At 39.6% G+C, this 18,747-nt stretch overlaps 1 protein-coding gene across 3 annotated transcripts in view; it reads right to left on the bottom strand.

The window, feature by feature from the left end:
* Positions 1-207: 207 nt before the first annotated feature.
* The window catches only part of gapvd1 (GTPase activating protein and VPS9 domains 1), a 748,782-nt gene continuing 730,242 nt past the window's right edge, over positions 208-18,747 (bottom strand). For all 3 annotated transcript variants that reach the window (XM_028456955.1, XM_028456954.1, XM_028456956.1), the window contains 16 exons: positions 17,631-17,768; positions 16,421-16,555; positions 15,630-15,749; positions 14,590-14,667; positions 12,120-12,466; positions 11,939-12,026; positions 8,756-8,827; positions 8,547-8,675; positions 8,325-8,451; positions 7,687-7,799; positions 6,849-7,008; positions 6,490-6,677; positions 5,996-6,209; positions 3,935-4,007; positions 3,650-3,847; positions 208-2,778 (listed from right to left, as the gene is read on the bottom strand). In XM_028456955.1, the coding sequence (XP_028312756.1) occupies positions 2,638-2,778; positions 3,650-3,847; positions 3,935-4,007; positions 5,996-6,209; positions 6,490-6,677; positions 6,849-7,008; positions 7,687-7,799; positions 8,325-8,451; positions 8,547-8,675; positions 8,756-8,827; positions 11,939-12,026; positions 12,120-12,466; positions 14,590-14,667; positions 15,630-15,749; positions 16,421-16,555; positions 17,631-17,768 (2,321 nt within the window). In that variant the 3' untranslated portion in view covers positions 208-2,637. The remainder of the gene's footprint in view (positions 2,779-3,649; positions 3,848-3,934; positions 4,008-5,995; positions 6,210-6,489; positions 6,678-6,848; positions 7,009-7,686; positions 7,800-8,324; positions 8,452-8,546; positions 8,676-8,755; positions 8,828-11,938; positions 12,027-12,119; positions 12,467-14,589; positions 14,668-15,629; positions 15,750-16,420; positions 16,556-17,630; positions 17,769-18,747) is intronic.

The raw sequence follows: 18,747 nt of genomic DNA, 5'->3' as shown, positions 1-18,747 counted from the left end.
CATTAGAAAAGCACCGGGTGAAGGAAGGCGGGCTTTCAGATGAGTGGATAGCTCCAATTACAACCCAGTGAAACCCTCGTCAGGACTAATAATAAACATTTGCCGAGAGGTTTGTGCTGCTGGTGGCCACCAAAACCATCAGATTTCTCACACCAACTGGAACAGAAAACCCTCCAAGTAGTAAAAATGTCTCTGAACAGTCACAGAAAACAACAACTTTTGCTTCCTTTTATTGTTCTGAAATAATTGCATAATACATAAATCAAAGTAAAGACAAACAGGCTTTTTTCCCCCTCCCCCGTATGTCATAATTGTGCAAGCTTACAATTAGATTTAAAAAAAAAAAAAAGATGGAAAACTTTTCCTGCGCTCGGCTTTTCAACAGGGAGTCAATGTCTGTTCATCACTACTCGGTGATTTACATCCAACTCATGCAGAAAATGACACTCCTAAACAATCACAAGTAGTTCGGACTAAATAATTTGTGTTTGGATCTTTACTTTTAGAAAAGGTCGCGTTTATCAGCTACCGTTTGGCGATGTGAGGAGAAAGTGAAAAAGGCAAAGCAGGTCCAAATAATTCCATCACATTTGGCCAGTATGTATTTCCAATTAAAGTGACATCACATAAACCTAATTAGTATAGATGCAACCTGCGACTTGATTTTCCAGTGCATAGTTTTCTCATCAAGTTGATTACACCGACTCGGGAAGGATGTGCACTGAACACGCACGTCCTGTGCACGCACTGCGGCGCGCAGATATTAAAAGGCATTTGTGTTGTAAATGTAGCTGTTGATCAGCTTAAAGGAGCGAGTCAGGTGCTTAACGTTGCTGCTCAAGTGTCATTTTAATCACAATATGCTTATGTTGAATGATGGTAAAACAGAAACGCTGCTCCCTATCAAAGCTCGCAGGAAAATACATCGGTTTGTGCAAAATAACCCGAGCTTTGATGTGCAAGACCACAGAGAAACTTTTTGCCTCCTCGACAGTTCTGATGACCTCATGCAGGAGGACGCACAGGGTCAACCAACACTCACGTACGCCAACATTCACTTTGACTGCAATTCACTAACAACGTTGATCATCTACCCCTCGGTCCTACTGCGCGCTGTGCTGTCAGCTTGTAACAAGTAATCGAAAATAATGACATGTGGCACATACGCAGAGAAAAATGAAGCAGTCTGTCATTTTAGGGGGGGAACTAAGGACAAGCTCGTACTCAAATCAGAAAGACTGACTCTCGGGGATCACGGCACGCTAATGTAGGAGCAAAACCATAAGTGCACATAAACAAGTCCCATTCAACAACTTTGGCAGAAACGAAGCACAAGAAACTAGTAAATTCAATCGTCTGCCTGACATCTCAGGGACAGGGTTAAAACAGAAAGTGTTAAAGGTTTGTTAAACCTTCTCTTCTTTCAACAATACTCCAACCAGTGCAAAAAAAAAAAAAAAAAAGAATGACTCAGCACTCTGTTGTGGACCAACACAGGGCGGCTAACTGTGTACACGCTGACATCAAGCTCATTGGTTTCAACTGTGAGGTAGGATCTGGACACATCCATGGGGACGTTTGTTCTAACTCAAGTGCATTAAAGGGAGAGGGTCACCATGGTTGGTGGTGGTGGTAAACCAGCAGTGAGTGTGGATGTGCTGCAGGGGAAGAGGGGATGATAACTACACTCATTTTGGTAAACTCAACAACAACAAAAAAAAAAAACAACTAGCTGTACAGAGCGTCCCCACATCAAAGGCACAAATCTAAGCATTACCCATCCTGTGCATGAGTTGACCCTGTAAATCTTTAATCACCCAGTAACCCCCAACTAATGGTTGGTCATTGCTCACCGTCTTCTAAACTCGAGCATTTCTAGCAAATGTAACACCTCTGTGTCACTTGCCTCGGACATCTTTAACGGGCACAATATGCATTTTTCATTTCTTAAAAACGGGATCAACAAAGCATTAAATAGAATCACAGAAATAAATACATTTTATTTTATATAAATACGTTGGCCCTTATGTCCAAATTGATGCATGTTTGGGAATAAACAGAAACAGAACAAACACTGAGTAAGCTGCCCTACAGTTAGACACTGACCTGATGAACAGTAGGTTTGGGTTTGAATGGATCTCAGTGTTTAGCATCCAGTAGCTCTCACTCACTGAATTCCCACCTCCAAATGCTTTTAGTAAAGATGATATGAGATTGGATTGGAAGCCCTTCTCTCTCTCTCACTTAAGGTAAAAACAAATTAGTGATCAAGGAAGTCTGGTCCCTTTTAATGTTGGTTTGATTTCATAAATCCTCTTTATAAAAATTGCTAATACAGACTCCGAAAGGACACCTGACAAAAAGGACAAATGGATAAAAGAAAAAAACTTAACATGTGTTCAGAGTTTATACATTTCCAATTTTTGCCCAAAAATTCCTCAAACGTGGATATGTCCACAAACCTACAGTAATATATATTCTGTAATCTTTTAAGGTCTCTGCCTATGTACAAGCTATACAGATGAAGAGCGGGATGAGAGCCAGGCTGAGCTGTGCAGAGGGAGCAGTTGGTTGGGAAGTCTCCCAGTCTCCCGGCTCCTTCCCCCGCAGTCTGCCCGTACAGGTGGCTGTTCTGCTTCACTTGCGATCGTCGATGGTCTTAATGAATTCCACCGCCGCGGTGAACTGCATCCACCAATAGCACTCCTCCCCACTCAGGCGGCTGGCGTAGAAATTATTGATGTACTGAACGGTGGACAGCAGGCAGGGCGGGTTTGCCTGGAGGGGAGGAGATGTGGATACAGGCTTGTATTAGCCGCTCAGAGGAGCCCGTGCACACCGTGCACATTATACCCAATCAAGGAAATAACGGCAATGTATGTAAGCAACGTTTAGTCTGTGGGCAGTCGTCTTTTTAAAAAAAACTTTCTAAGAAATATTCCAACACAAACAACAGATGTGTTTCTGTTCAGAGGGTTTATTTGTGGAATCATTGTGCTCATAAAATAAATCTGGTGTTCACTGTATCTGCTCAAAACAACTAATTAATGAAAAACCAGGCTCATGTAAGCACTTTGATTTACCAAGGTTGCACACTTTCTTCTTGTCTCTGTTTTGTTTGGCAAACGGTGCTTCTTTATTTTATTGCTGTTGTTTTAAGAAAAGGGAGCTTAAATAAGCGTCAACCATTTCCTCTCAGGTCATTAATTATTAAATTCTTTGTTAAGACTATTTTTGTGCGTTTAAACATATGTGATGAGAATAAATCCTCATTATTTAAAAAAAAGTTCAGAATTGGTCCATGTAAAGCAAAGCGAAACAAAACTGAAAAGCCTGAACTTTGAAAAATATTCTAGAAAATTACTTATAAATTAACTATTACTTTTAATTACTAGTAATTTTTTTTTTAAACTGTTTTTCTTACAATGCATTGAAAAACATATTGTAAGGTATTTGTCCAAAGCTTTAAACCAAATGTAACTCTATATATATATATATATATATTGTTTTTTTTTTCCTTAAAAAATAAATAAATCGCCCAGCTGAAGTCCTGACCCACACATTGAGAATCTCTGGAGTAAGATTTACATGGCTAAACACTAATGAAGTTTCCTGAATAATCAAGAAGAAAAGGATGGTGTGTCCTTACCCTTATAAGGACAAAGACCAGGACAGGAACAAAGTCATCAGCTCCAGGAACAGAGTCCTCGTTGGCCAGACTCAGCAGGTTCATGATGGTGGAGCACATGCGCAGAATACACTGGACTTTGTCTCGTGGCGTCTTGTATGCGTTGATGCTTCTGATCTCAGACTGCGCTGACGGCCAGGGAGCTTCTTTCAGGTAAACCTGCAACCACACAAGTTTATCAGCTCAGCACATGTTTACCTTTGAACCATCGTGCGTGCGTGCGTGCGTGCGTGTGTGTGCGCGTACCTCTGGGATTTGAAGAGCTTTGTGATTGGCCGTCACCACTTTGGTGAGCCGCTGGATGTGCTCGTGGAAAAGCCTGTGAGCAACAACACGGTTGAGTTGATGACAGCAGAAGAAACACATCATAAAGTTAAAAGTGTTTTTAAGCTTCTTTTAAAAATAAATGTGGGTTATTGAGTGAACTTATCCACCAGCAGATTAAACTTGTTAAACTCGTTAGTATTTACATATCCATCTTTTCCTTAATTGCTGTTAAGAATAGGATTTTGTGCACAACTTCCTGTGTAATTAAAGAAGTGACAGCCAATGGATTTTGGAAAACTAGAGCTGGGCACACTGACATGTTACCAACTCATTAGCTCTCATTTTAATGTGATTTCTTATCATTGTTGTTCACATCTCACTGGATACTGCATAAAACACACATAAGCAGGTGCAGTCGGTTCAAGCCAAGTTTGCTTTTAAAAGATGAAATCATGAGATCACTGAGGATACATATAGACTAAGTTCAAAAGGGAACAAAAACCCACTTGCTGAATCCATGAATCAATATGAAGCTAATCTGTTAAATTAATTCAAATTAATGCAGTGCCATCTACTGGTTAATCCTTAGATTGCTAGAAAAACAGAGATTCATGGAGTTGCTTAAACTAAATGCTAACTGTAATAATATGAATAGTATGAATCATGATTTATTCAAAAAATAAACATTTTTACAAAAGAATAAAACTAATTCTGTTTGATTTATAGAATATGGTAGAGTTGCAAAACACAGGTATAAATGGTGGGTGGGTGGGTGCTCTACCAGGTGTATGTGTGGGAGAGTGTAGACGACATCAGTGTGTGATATAAACAAAGCACAATAAGAACATAAGTAGTGGTTAATGAGGTTCTTCAGGTAGTTTTTTATATTGGAGAAATAAATGAACTGTTCCCATGACTTTTTAACCTGGAGCAGCAGCAGCTTCACTTCAAGTTTTCTCCTGAGCCTCTGACAACAGTGCAGAAGCTGACACACAGGATATGTCAATGATTTTCAGATTAAAATACCTGAAAATAATAACTGGCATAAAGTATCCAGACAACATTAACATCCGGACAGGCGAGTAATAGCACGTGCATTTAATTTGTTTATGGACGGTGGCAAAATGCACTATTTTACAATAATTTCTTAAATGTTGACCATCTAAAAGCTGTCTGGCTGGTTAAATGTAGAAGGTCATCGTGTGGATTATATTTATACTGGGTTCCTACAGTATAAATATCAAATTAAATTTGACTGAAAATGTTTTTTATTGCTGTTTAAAATTAAGACGAACTTCACACTAAACACAATTGGGGGAAGAAAAAAAAAGCCAAATTAATTACATAGGGTGAGGGTTAGAGTCTTGTGCAGAAGTGCAATTAGCAGCTCCCAAAGTAAATGCACAAAAATACACAAAATGACAGCAAAATACACAAAAAAACTAAATGAAATAATCAAAATCACTCCAAAAACACACAAGATGACTACAAAAATAGCCAGAAATCTGTAAAACAACTAAAACACAAAAAAATAAGGTCATTTTCTTCAAATATACATTTCCCCATGTTGTTGAAAGTACCGCTGCAGCATTATAATTTAAAAAAAAATGAATGTTACCATTCATTTTTAAATTTGAGACTAATTACAATCGTCAAATCATACTTATTGTGTGTTAAATATTAAAGACTTTTGAAACATTGAATGAAGACATTTTATTGACAATTAAGGCCTTATTATTAAATTCATGAATTTAATGCCTTATAAGACTTTTTAAGGATCTATATAAAGATCTATCTACCAATATATCAGTAATTTTACTGTACAAAAAGTTCAAAGAACAAAGTTGGTTCCAAATTAAATCCACGAGTGAAATTCAGTGTCATGGAGACACTTTTATTAACTTCAAGCCATATGGTGTTAATGTGGACATAAAAAATAATGATATAAAATTAAAGCTCCTTAAATTTCTCTTAAGATTTTAAAAAGATAATATTGTTCTAAATAATCTTATTACTGTTAAGGTTTCTCCAGCTACTTACTGGTCTCGAAGACTGTCCCCGTCCAGGTTAGGGTAGAAGGCCAGTTTGAAGATGCGGTTCATGACGCTGCGCTCTATGGCCATCTGGGCATCCTGCAGCTGGTCCTCGCTCGCATACTGCCAAATGGCATCACTGGCCATGGCGCCGTACAAGTAGCGGAGAAAATCCTCGACCGCTGCAGTCTTGTCATCTGCAGCTGTGCAGACCTGGAAAGCTGGAAAGAAGCACAACATAAGACATTTAACCTCACAGTGGGACAGGCCGTTAATGCGTTACTGCTTTTTTTCCCCTTTCAGTGATGGGTTGCTACAGCATGAACATTCAGTCATTTGTAATGAAACAGGAAATAAACATCCTCTTTTAATGCTCTGCTGCATGTTGGCATGAGTCACATTAGGAGAAAACAGGTCAACTGAAAGGGTTATGGAAATCTGTGCACGTGTCAACATGCACAGTTACTGTTTGGTCACACTGATGCTGAAATGCTCAAGTACCTTTGATGAAGTCGAGCATCTTGGACTCCATATGCTCGAGAAGGAGGCGCACACAGACAGTTGTGAAGTAGCGGTTGGCCACCTCCTTGTCTCTCAGCACCCTCTGCAGGAGTCTCTCCAAATGAGCCTGAGACGTCTGCAGGCCCTGACGACACCGTGTGAGGTACGCTATGTATGGGGCCCTTTTCCTAACGCACACACACACACACACACACACACACAAAGTGCTGTGAGTGCTGTATTCAAACATCTATTACTGAAGCCCAATCTTGTGTTGCACTGAACTAAAAAACAAACTGTAACAGCCCTGGGGGTCCCTGAGGGAAATCACTTTATCTCCTTCAGGATCCCACGTTTACCTGTAGTCTTCAGCGATGGCAGCCAGCAGTTTCCTGCAGGTGCGCGCGTCAAAGCGGCTGACGCAGCGCGTTGTCTCCTGGATCTGTGCCATCTGGTTCTTATCCTGCAGGTTGATGGCCTCGGCTAGCTGGACCTTCAGGAAGCAGACAATCTCGTTGTCTGAGAAACAGAGGGAAGGAATGACAACGCTGCCTGCTGCTAACAAAGGAGCTGCTGGTTGCTGCAATCTAATCAACCTGCCACATCCTCCTGACTGCATGACAGACAGCCACTCCGACTTATAGTTTTAACGGTAATCATCTTACAGACTGCCACTCAACACCGCTCATTCATCTGAATTGAAAGTGGAAAAGGTTTGTCTTATTGTGTTAAAAACCTGAAATCTCACATCTTTATCATAAACGATGGCAATTGAGTTTAATACAGTGCCAGATGGGAGAACTCTCAGTATAATTTTACACCATAAACCTTCACAGGTGGGTCAGAATCAGATTCTCGCTTGACGACACCTTCAGGAGGTTGGACGAGTGCCAATATTAGAGGACTGAACTTTAGCACCCAATGAGAAGTGACTATGGTCTACAGCTTCACTGATTAAAAGCCTAGCTTTGAGTATAAACACTTTCAATTAGTATTTGTCACAAGGTCAACAGAGATGTTAAAACCACTCACTAATCACTCATGAAGCAGCAACACTGAAGCACGTCAACTTTACATGCAGTCGTGTCTATGAATTCACAGTTGCCATGAAATGTGTGGAAAAGCTGCAACTCTGATAAACTAAAAGAGAAAACATGTGAGTTTGGTTGAGTTCACCAGGGGGAACTTTGGAGGTACCTTCAGGGTCCATATGATCAGGCAGACCGTTTCGTGTGGTTACAGAAGCCATGATGGGAAGAGCTACGGAGTCTGCAGAACACAACGCCAACCTCAACTTCTTCTTTGCATCACTGAAAAATCAAATAAATAATATTTTAATCCAGAATAACAATCTGGGGCTCAGGAATCCCTAGTAGTCTGTAAGGCAATGGATGGGGAAAATACCTAATTTCATTCATCATTAATTAATTAATATTGGTTTTAAACTTAGGTTTTTGCGTTTCATTAAAAAAGGCACAATGAAGTAAGAACTGCACCAACACAAAACAATATGAGCCCAACCTAAATGTACATCACTATGTTATTAGACTTTAGTATTTTATTTTAGGGAATAATAGTGGGAGCAAACAATGTTGTAAAATTATGCAAAATATATAAAAAAATTTCAGAAATGACTGTTAATAATTGTTAATGTACACAGTGTGGTGGTGCTTGGTTCAAAGCAGTCAAATCATCCATTTCTACTCAACTTTGAACTTAATTTCTTTTTTGGGACAATATAAATATATAAACAGGAACTAGGAGACAAGAAGCATTACCAGTCAAGTGACTTGATGCCAAATAAAAAAGTTTAGTTTCAGAGTAAAATATGCAACCTGAAGGAGAACTTGGAGTCGTGCTGCTGCGCTGTCTGGCTGGCTGAATCTGGAAGGTCATCAGTGGAAATGTTCTGCAGAGTGTCTTCTCGGGTCGAGTCATGCACGCTGTCCTCGACACAAAGATCTGCCATTAAAAAAAAAAAAAAGGACACAAACATGATTGTATTAATTCTGCAGCATTTCTAGACTTAATGTGTCCAGAACAGCGAGTCTCCTGACCTCCTGTGCTATCATAGGACGCTCCAGCTGTGGCTCCATCGCTCGGGCTGGTCCTCTTAATGTTTCTGTACTTGTCCAGTATGTCCTCTGCTGCCTGGGCTTGGAAGTTCTGCCTGGGCAGCGGTTCTTCTGTTGAACAGTTCCAACTGGATTAGACTGATGTTACTGAGTATTTATTTAGCCATGCAGATGTTTAAAACCTCACTAACCATGTGGGATGCGCTCCTGTGTAGTGTCATCTTTCTCATGCTTGTCTCTTTTCCTGAATGCTGCGATTGGAGCTGTGGATGAGAGTTCAAAAAATGACTCATCCTAAACACTATTCATACACAAATATACAGTATATACACAGTATAGGGGTGTTGAAAAAAATTGATTCGGCGATATATCGCAATATTACGTCGTGCGATTCTCGGATTGATTATAAATGTGTCCATATTGAATTTTTTTAATTTAATTACATTTTTTACCTTTATTTAACCAGGAAAGTCTTGTCCACTGCAGGAGACATTGTAACTGCACAAAGAAGTGCTCTGAAACCTGGGCATGATGACCAGCTTGTATTTTTTTCAATCAAATCTAAAAAAAAATTTATTTTTATTTTTATTTATTCAGTTTATTTCTGACATGGTTACATTCACTTTTTTTTTTTCTTTTTGTACATGCCGAAAAAGGAGACGAGAGAAGCAGTTTGCTTATCCGGGTCCCGTCCCCTGTTTTACCATCGCAAATTTACATGGGTTTACATGTCTCTCTGGTCAAACATTCTTGAGTTGTTCTGAACCGTCCTTTTTTGTGTATTCTCATCTGTAGTCAGTGTTGTCCTCCTCCTCTCTATCGTTGTTCATGTTGGCCTTGTTCCCTGCCAAAATGAAGTAGTAACTTTCTGCATTTATTTGTTTTTCTAGGCATATACCTCAGTTAAGTTGCACTAAAGTCATGTTGCACTAAAGTCATGTTGATTTAAAAGCCACAGGCAGATTGTATGTTATTTATTTATTTTAAGTTGTTGGCACATGGCATGTTAAAGCCAATGTTTTGAGAGTAAAATATAAATATATTTCATACATAATGTTCTCATGAAGGTGTACACATATACAGATTAGGTGTTTCTTAAGTCATATAAAAATAATAATGCAATAATCGCCTTATACTTTAATATCGCGATATATCGTATTGTGACCTATGTATCGGGATACGAATCATCTCGCCAGCTGCCAGGCAATACACACCCCTAATACGTTATATATTATATATAGGGCAGTAGTGGCCTAATGGTTAAGGAAGCGAACCCTAACGGCTTCCAGGACTCTCTTGAAAAATATTTTCTTAATCTAAATGAGATTTTTCTGGTTAAATAAAGGTTAAAAAAAATTTAATCAAAAAAGCACCTAAAATATACATTTGATGAAAAAAAATAAGTAATGCAATATGTGGCCATACCAGCCTGTCATTGTCCGATCTTATTAGATCTCTGAAGCTAAGCGGGTCTGGGCCTGGTTAGTAGTTGGATAAGAGAGCCCTGAGAATTCCAGGTGACACAGTGGCACAGTCGCTCCAGTGGTATCTGTCATTGTGTCCTTGGGCAAGGCACTTCACCAGCATTGCCTAGTATGAATGTAGTGTGTGAGGGAGTGTTGGTGGTGGTCGGAGGAGCCAATGGTTCACTATGGCAGACTCACTTCCGTCAGTCTGCCCCAGGGCAGCTGTGGCTACAACAGTTGCTTACCACCACTAAGTGTGGAGTGAAAGAATAATGCTTTAATTCTGTAAAGCGACTTTGAGTGTCTATGAGAAAGCGCTATATATAACCCAATGCATTTTTATTATCATTATTATTATTATTATAATATGGCAGTGTTTTTCAACCTTGGGGTGGGGACCCTATGAAGGGCCACCTGGAGTTAAAATGGGGTTGCCTAAAATATCTAGTAATTGATTAAAAAAAATGAAATAAAATTGAATTGAATTACTGATTCAAAATATATTCTTGAATTTTTTTTTAATGATTATTGAAAAATAAAACATCTTAAACAACTGTTTTCTATACTTTTACTTTGCCAAATATAAAGCTAGTTACTATTATTAATAATAATAATCATAATATTGTAAAATGCAGTATGACTATATCTGCGCTGGCACAACTTGTTACTAGGGCTGGCAACTCTGTATTTGTAACAGTTTAACAAACTTAATCAAAAACTATTTCTAGAAGAAAAAGAAAAAAAATGTCTTCTTCTTGATATCAAAATGGGGTCACAATCCAAAAAAGGATAGCAACCACTGGTATATAGTAACTAATTGACAGTAGTTACTATAAAAGGCTTTTTCTTCAACGACAATTCTGCTGCAAACAAAATATCACAGTAATCCTTATAAAGTTCTTTGAAAAGTACAGAAACATGCATTTGACTGATGCCACTAAAACCAAAAACAAACACAGGAAAGACTGGGTGATTTTCTTTATTCTGCACACATTCAAATGATAATAATGAGAGGAACCAGGTGCATGTATAGATGATGAAAATGATTGTGGGACATCACAGCTCTACAGCTCTAAGGCAGCATCTATTAAGCAACACAACACTTTCCTGCAACAAATGTGACAGCGTTACCTGGGACATCCCCCTCAGCCGTCCAATACAGCACTGTGTGGAACACAACGGACAGGGTTGGCCTCTCGAGCACAACTGACTGCACCCCAACAAAGCAGCATGACAAACACCACAAACTCCACAAAGGACTGCAGCAAAACTATATAGCTTTTTTATCTTTAATGTTCCAACCATCTTCAGTTTTTATGAATGTCAAATTATTGTTGACTTTAAAAATATCATTACCTCCAAGAGAAATAAGTAGTCATTCAGCAAGGCCGTAGCCCATTATTTCTAAGACAGATCATGTATGAGAGATGATTGTGGAGTAGAACTGCAACTAGAGATTTGTCATCTATCAGCGCCGATGACAGAGAGGTCTATCTAATGACCATTAGCTGCTGGCTGACAACACTGCTGGGAGGGCTACAGCCATACAATCTACGCAACTAAAGCTCCTCTGATGACTGATTAGCTCTGAAAAGTCTATATAAATCAGAACCAAGTCAGACCTGAGAGAGAAGGAACTGGGCACCTCTCAAGAACCACTTCAAACAACAAGAAACATCCTTTTCTGACTGAAACATCAGCCATGGAGTGAACAACATGGATCATCATTCTCTTTCTCAGCTTATAAAGTGGTTTTTGCTCTGCTCCTCAACGTGTGATATTTCCTCAACTTTGATTAAGAGAACCTTTTACAACATATGAACAAAAACACTGCAAACAGATAGGTTTTGAAAGGACAGCAGTTTATCACTCGGTTAAGAAAAAGGAGTGTGTGGCCACTTTCCTTACCTTTAGGAATCGCTGAAACAAAGCGTTTCTTCCACCAAGGTCTGTTGCGATCGGACTTTTCATCGTCACTGTCTTTCCTGTCCTCCAACTTCAAAGGACAAATAAAACATTGGCCAATGATATAAACCACTATTTATCATTTTAAGCTACAACAAAGAACTGCATTATAGCTGCTGGTTACCTCTCCTTTCAGGGAGTCCTTGCTGGGGGATGAGGATGGCCCTGAGGCGAAGGAGGCAGAGGGGTCACGCTCTTCTCCTGCTATTCTCCGATTAAGGCCGGGGTCGCTGGTGGGCCGGCGGCCGGGGCACACAATATCAGAGCTGCGGCTGCGGACAAGCCTGTCGGGAAAAGAGTGGCGCTGCTTGGTGAGCTCCAGCTCAGCCTGGGCCAGGCAGTGGGGTACGAACATAGAGTGGCGTGTCTCCTGCCCGAGGGCACTGGCCTCAGGGATTGGAGGGTCAGGAGGAGGATGGGCCGGACGAGCATAGTGCACTTTGGGCCTCACGATTGTTCCAGTGGATGAGCCTGTGCAAACAAAGAACATTTAGCAATCAGCCACAACATAAGGAACACCTAACGATGCATTGTGTTTGTCCATTGGATAGAAGCACAAAGGCCTGCTGACACACCCAGAGTGCATCAATGAGCCATGACTGCCCAGGATCCTGCTGCACAACCTGTTCACAACTTTGCTGTTGTTAACAATAGATACCAACCACTGACACACTGAGGCTGCATGGTGTTTCAGTAATTAGCCCCTTAGCCTTATAGAAAACAAGTCCCCTGGTTCCATCCACAAGGTGCCCGAGGACATCATTTTCTTACTCAACCTGTGCTTATGAGAGTTTGCTCCAGGTATATTCAAACCTCAGTCATTCAACAGTTTAGTTTACAAATTAGCCAGTTTGAGAGGGAAAAAATTAATGCAATCAATATTTTCTTATTTAACAGTTGGAACAGAGCCAGTAGTATTGCATTGTGGTCCACAGCACTCTGGTGTACTGCACGTACAGCATTGCATGAGCATAACAGAAGCATCAAAAAACAAGTCTTATGCATTAGAACTGTGGTTTACCTATTTTTCAAATTTCTAACACAAACTACTAGGGAAATCGATTCGGTACTACGTCACGCGCTTCTCGGATCGATTAAAAAAAAAATTTATTTATTTTTTATTTATTTTTTTTAACCTTTATCTAACCAAGAAAGTCTTTTCCACTGCAGGAGACATTGTAACTGCACAAAGAAGTGCTCTAAAACCTGGGTATGTTGACCAACTTGTGTTTTTTCAAAGAAATCTAAAAGAAAAGTAGTAACTTTCTGCATTTATTTGTTGTTCTAGACATATACCTCAGTTAAGTTGCACTAAAGTCAAAGTTGGTTTAAAATCCACAGGCAGATTGTATGTTATTTTTTTATTTTAAGTTGTTGGCACATGGCATGTTAAAGCCAATGTTTTGAGGGTAAAATATGTCAATAAAATATATTCCATACATAATTTTTTCATGAAGCTGTACACATTTACAGATTAGTTGTTTCTTAAGTCATATATGAAAAAATTGCAATAATCACCTTATACTTTAATATCGGGATATATCGTGACCTATGTATCAAGATACAAATCGTACAACCAGATGCCAGGCAATACACACCCCTACAAACTACATATAGTCTCCATCATATGGGCTGTGAGGCAGTTGGTAGCAGTTCGTGGTCGTTTCTTGTTTCTGCACATGTAGTTCTTCTTGTTGCTTTATACATCTGTAAACTTGGGAAATGAAAGCTTAATAGAAGCAATGCCAACCATAAGCTTGGTGCACATGGTCTACTATGTCCAACTCACTATCAGGTATGACCATAAAAAATTCATGATTGTTATTCACTGATAAAGGTACAATTGAAAGGATTTACATTTAGCCAATTATAGAACATGCATAGTAAAAAATGCACGCGCTCAGGAAGATGATGATATTCATCATCGTTTAATTTACTTTCATATGCACTTGCCAAATATCCCACAAGGTATTTTAAAGTGAATTATTCCCAAGTACTCTGAATATTCCTGTGAGTTTCACCCTTTCTCTGAATAATAGTTGCTAAACACTGTAATCAGCAGGAAAAAAACACCTCCAAATGCAGAGGAGAATGCTAAAGAGAGATGTTGGTGGGAGATGAGCCATCGGTGTCGGTAAGCCACCTGTTCCAAGGGTAGACGCTGTCCTGAAAAGCTTCCAAAGGCAGCCCTGAGCTCAGTGGGAAAGGGGGGACAGTGCCAAAGAGCCTGGGGTGAGGTCTCACAGCCTGTCATCCCTTCACCTTGCCACAGACTCACAAACGCCAGCATTCTTCAAGCAAATATTCCCACTTCTCTACAATGAAAATGTACAGAGGCATGAACAAAGACCTACAGGAATGATTTCAAATTCTAAATAAATCCATTGTCGAGGCATTTCACATGAACGTATATTAACATGTCTACTACGGTAATTAGGGTGAGGTGAGCCGGTGAACTGTTTAATTCACACTACTTAAGCTGATCTGTGACTACTCAAGCTGATCTGTGACTCCCCAATATTGGCACTGGAATTGAATGATACTGACTTAAAGGCTCTGATCAGAGGAAGAGAATAGTGAAAAAAAGAAATTACCTTCAGCAGAGGAGAGAGGATCAAACATGGCCAGTAGGGAATCTGGTTGTGAAGGTGGAGATGTCAGGTGGTGTGCACCTTCAGAGATGCACAGAATAGGAGACACTTAACAGTGTTTAAGCTAACGGCTACCAATGTGTACAATTGTTTAAAAAGTGACATGACATTTTTTCCAAGCAAACAATGTACATTTTCATTTTAGCTTTTGTCAGATATCATTCAATAAAACTTTGTTTAAAGTTTTATAAATAAGGCTGACATTAAGCTGTCATTGGCCTGAACAAGTACAGTGCCCGTCCGAATTATGTATTCATATAGTGGGGGCATAAGTAGAGTTGTCAATTATGGCCAAATGAGTATGTGTTTGAAAGTTGGGTGTACAAAGAGGTGTACATATTCTGCACACGCTAATATACCCCTTTATAACACTACAGAGTACAAAGTCAAATAGCGTGTGCAATTTCCCTGGTTTAATTCTATGGGACACGCGCATGATAAATGTGTGATATAATGTATGTATTTTGGAGTCATTATGTGTATTTTTATAGCTTTATGTTGTCTTTTTGTGCATTTTTGTATCATTATTGTTTTTTGTTGCCATTGTAGTGTGATTCTGGAGTCATTATGTGTATTTTTGTATCTTTTTTTTAGTTTTGTGTACTTTGATTATATCTTTTAGCAGTACATAACATTTTCAATACTGACCTTATTTTGTGGACTGGAGGAGGGTCTTCTACTGATTATTAGAGATTGTAAATGAACAGATTGGTGCTTTATAATATTCGATGCATTATTATTAAGGATAGGGTAATGAAGAGTTAGGGTAATGAACGAAACTTAACAACAGCCTTCATGACACCTTATTCATGCTAATGACAGGTGTGATGTCAGAATAATGACAGCGTAAAGTCAGCCTTTATGTATAAAAATTATGTGTTACCAATTATTCTTTAAAAATGTAGGTATTATATTAGTGCTGGACTAACAGCTGTTATTCTAGACTCTAGATAGACACTGGACTGAGAGCTGAACTCTCCTACCATGGCCTGACTCTTCTCCATCTGGACTGGTCACCGAGTCCTTCCCTCCAAAGTCTGAGCTGCACTCTGACCGCAGGTCTTCGATCTTGTTGGGGATATCTTCTGAGGTTGCGCTGATACCTGAAGAGAATATTCAATTCCAACATACTTTTATATCACCTCGACAATAACGTGTTTCAGATAAGGATGGCTAGAGCTTTAAAACAACGCTGATATTTTTCTACCCAGACTTTGTTACATGGTCTCTTGCAGAAGCTTTTCCGCTGGGAACTGTGAACTGGTAGCGTAAGCTCCCATGGGTTAGGAGGAAGACAAAGATATGAGTGATCATCTGAAGCACACTCTCCATTGGCAGAGTCCTGTGGGACGCTTTCTTCTGAACTGAGCCAGGAAAGTCACAGCTGACTACTTAATGTAGAATACTACTTCATGCATGTCAACATATTATATCCACCTGAGCTCATGCACTACAGCTGTCTCTTTTTATCAAACAATCAGATTATCTTGTTGTCACTCACAAAATAAACAGAAATCCTCCTGGCCTGATGTTTTCATCAAAATGGGGCCACAAATGGTATCACCAGTAAAAAAAAAAATTACACCAGTCTAATTATTATGGTTTCAAGTGTCCAGAAATCAAAATTTTCCACCAACTTTAACAGTTATTACATAGTTATGAAAGAGAAAAAGTCCTGGATCAAAGTCTGGCATTCAAATGACTTCAGGTAGAAACAGAACTACGGAGTGAGAAATACTAATATTGATTTCTTAAAGTAAGGAGGTTGTTATACCTGAGACAACACTCAGGCCTGGAGTGCTGGGTCGAGAGCTAACTTCCCGAACTTCTGTGTCATCTGAGGTGCTGCCAACCCCTGAGCAGCTTTCCAGCTCCTGCAGGCGCTCCTCCTGCTTTAGGTCTGCTGCTTCTGCAAAGAATTCACAACATAGTTTTCTCTTCAGGAAACACACCCGAGAAAACACTGTGTATTTTTCTCTCTTCTTTTTCTTTCATTCAATTGTCTACATATGATGCTCATCACTCCATGCGTTATGGTTATTGAGGGGGGGGGGGGGCTCATTTCTAGCACAAATGAGCTAGAAATCAAACAAAACCTATATTTTCATGTCTTATAGCTGCCAATCCAAACCATAAAGCTAGTGCAGCCAATTCGCTGGTTGCCCAATGGAGCTGTTGAGCCAAACGTAGAGGCTCCACAGTGAAATCAGTCCTCATTTGCATGCTCGTTAGTAATAATGCACCGGTGAAGTGCTCTTCAGAGTGTAGTTTTGTGCAACCTAGCCATGAAACAAGCACACTACTCACACCAAGTTTGTGAACTCACAGCTATTGATCAGAATAGATGCAGCAAATAGAACAAAAAGCAATCAAGACTCAAAAGCATGTCATTTCTGCATGCTGCATATTAAGATGGTGTACTACAATTAAAAAAAAAAAAAAAAATCAAGCTTTTCAAGTGTTCAACCAAGTTAAAAAAAAAAAAAAAAAAAAAACTGTTTCCAAAAAAAAAGTTAAGCACATAGCCTTAACTTAAAATAAGAATCTGTCATTTTATGGCATGCATGTCAAGAGAATTCATAGCCGAATTACTATTTAGCTTGTGTGTTGAAATTTGTGTTAAATGTACATATAGGTCTAAAAAAATGCTGTGCTATGTATAAAATAGCCAAAGAAAGAACTGACACAGAGTGAGAACAGCTGCTGTCCTTGTTCTTCCCTCCTTAGTGCACTACTACAGGTGCGATCACACCTGGTGGTCCCTCCAAGGAGACCCTAAGCTGCTTTTTACTGACATGGGCAGATCTGCCCTAAAAGAGAATAAAATGCACACAAACATGACGAATGCACGTACATGCTTTAGTGTGCAACGTAGTGCAGCCACACCTGGTGTCGCACTCAGCTCCAAAATAATACACACGTGCAGTGAAACACCCCTGAGACACATTTGAACAATGTAAAGCACAATAGGCTGGACCATGCACCTGAGTCACTGGGAAGGACCTCCACACTCCAGGCCTCGCTTGTGGTTTCGGAGATGGTGGAACCGTATGGGTCAAGTAGAACCGAACCTGATCCGGGGAGACACAGCAGGCTGCCGAGCATGTTCTCTGCAGCAGCTCCTGTGAGCGCAGAAAGAGAGAGAGAGAGAGAGAGGGGGATACTCCATCAGAGGTAGTGGTATTTTAGTCATAAATGTTCACAAAAGTAATGACAAAATGGATTCACATTTTTGTGAACTGATTAAAAAAAAACTCCATATAAAATCTCTGATAGACCAAAATCATCCAGAATAATTTGCTTTTCAGAGGTAGAAGCAAAGTAGGTAGTGACAAATAAGCAAATCAGAAGTCATCTTTTTACACGAGGCTTGGATGAAGAAGTGCAAAAACTTGTAAACAGAGAATTAGTTTGAATACAAAACTACAAAGAAAACTTGAAGATAAATGATGTGACATTTGTCATTTAATGCTAGACTACAACTGAATTTAACTAAAGCAGAACTGATCAGAAGCTGGACTGGGCAAACAGTCACTAACTTTAGACTTAATCTAAAACAAAAAAACCACACAGATTTAGCATTTTATCATTTTTACCCAATGACTAATAAAACTACACCTTGAGTGATATCTTTATAGGGACATGATTAATACACGTAAAATGTTTTTCACTTTCTCACCGCAAAGTGTGACTTTCCTACAGCACAGCTGGCTTTGATCAGCAGAAAACAAAAAATAAACTACAGACTTGTGGAAGGAGATACAGAGAGCTTTGCAAACAAGAGACTCAGAGGTCACGTGACTTCCATGCTGGGACCCACAGGCTCACTCACCACAAAGTCAAAGGTCAGAGTTTAATGATAATACCCAACCCCGCCATGGCCTATGGGGCTATGACTTTGAGCTGTTGATGAAGTGCAGCATTATTCACCATCAAATTACAGCATTGCCCGCTTTCTTAAAACTCCTCCACACCATAACCGCTACGTGACGTGAAGCTGGAGCTTAACCAGGTGGAAGAAAGCATAAGTGTGGAAGAGCTCGAGCAGGCTAGCCACCAAAACCCAACCAGTGGTGGCGGCGCCCTCTGGTAGTTAATGCT

The sequence above is a fragment of the Gouania willdenowi genome, chromosome 9 (assembly GCF_900634775.1).
Source record: "Gouania willdenowi chromosome 9, fGouWil2.1, whole genome shotgun sequence".
In the NCBI taxonomy this organism is placed as follows: domain Eukaryota; kingdom Metazoa; phylum Chordata; class Actinopteri; order Blenniiformes; family Gobiesocidae; genus Gouania; species Gouania willdenowi.
Note: the sequence above shows the minus strand (reverse complement) of the source record. Positions and strands in the feature narration are given on the sequence as shown.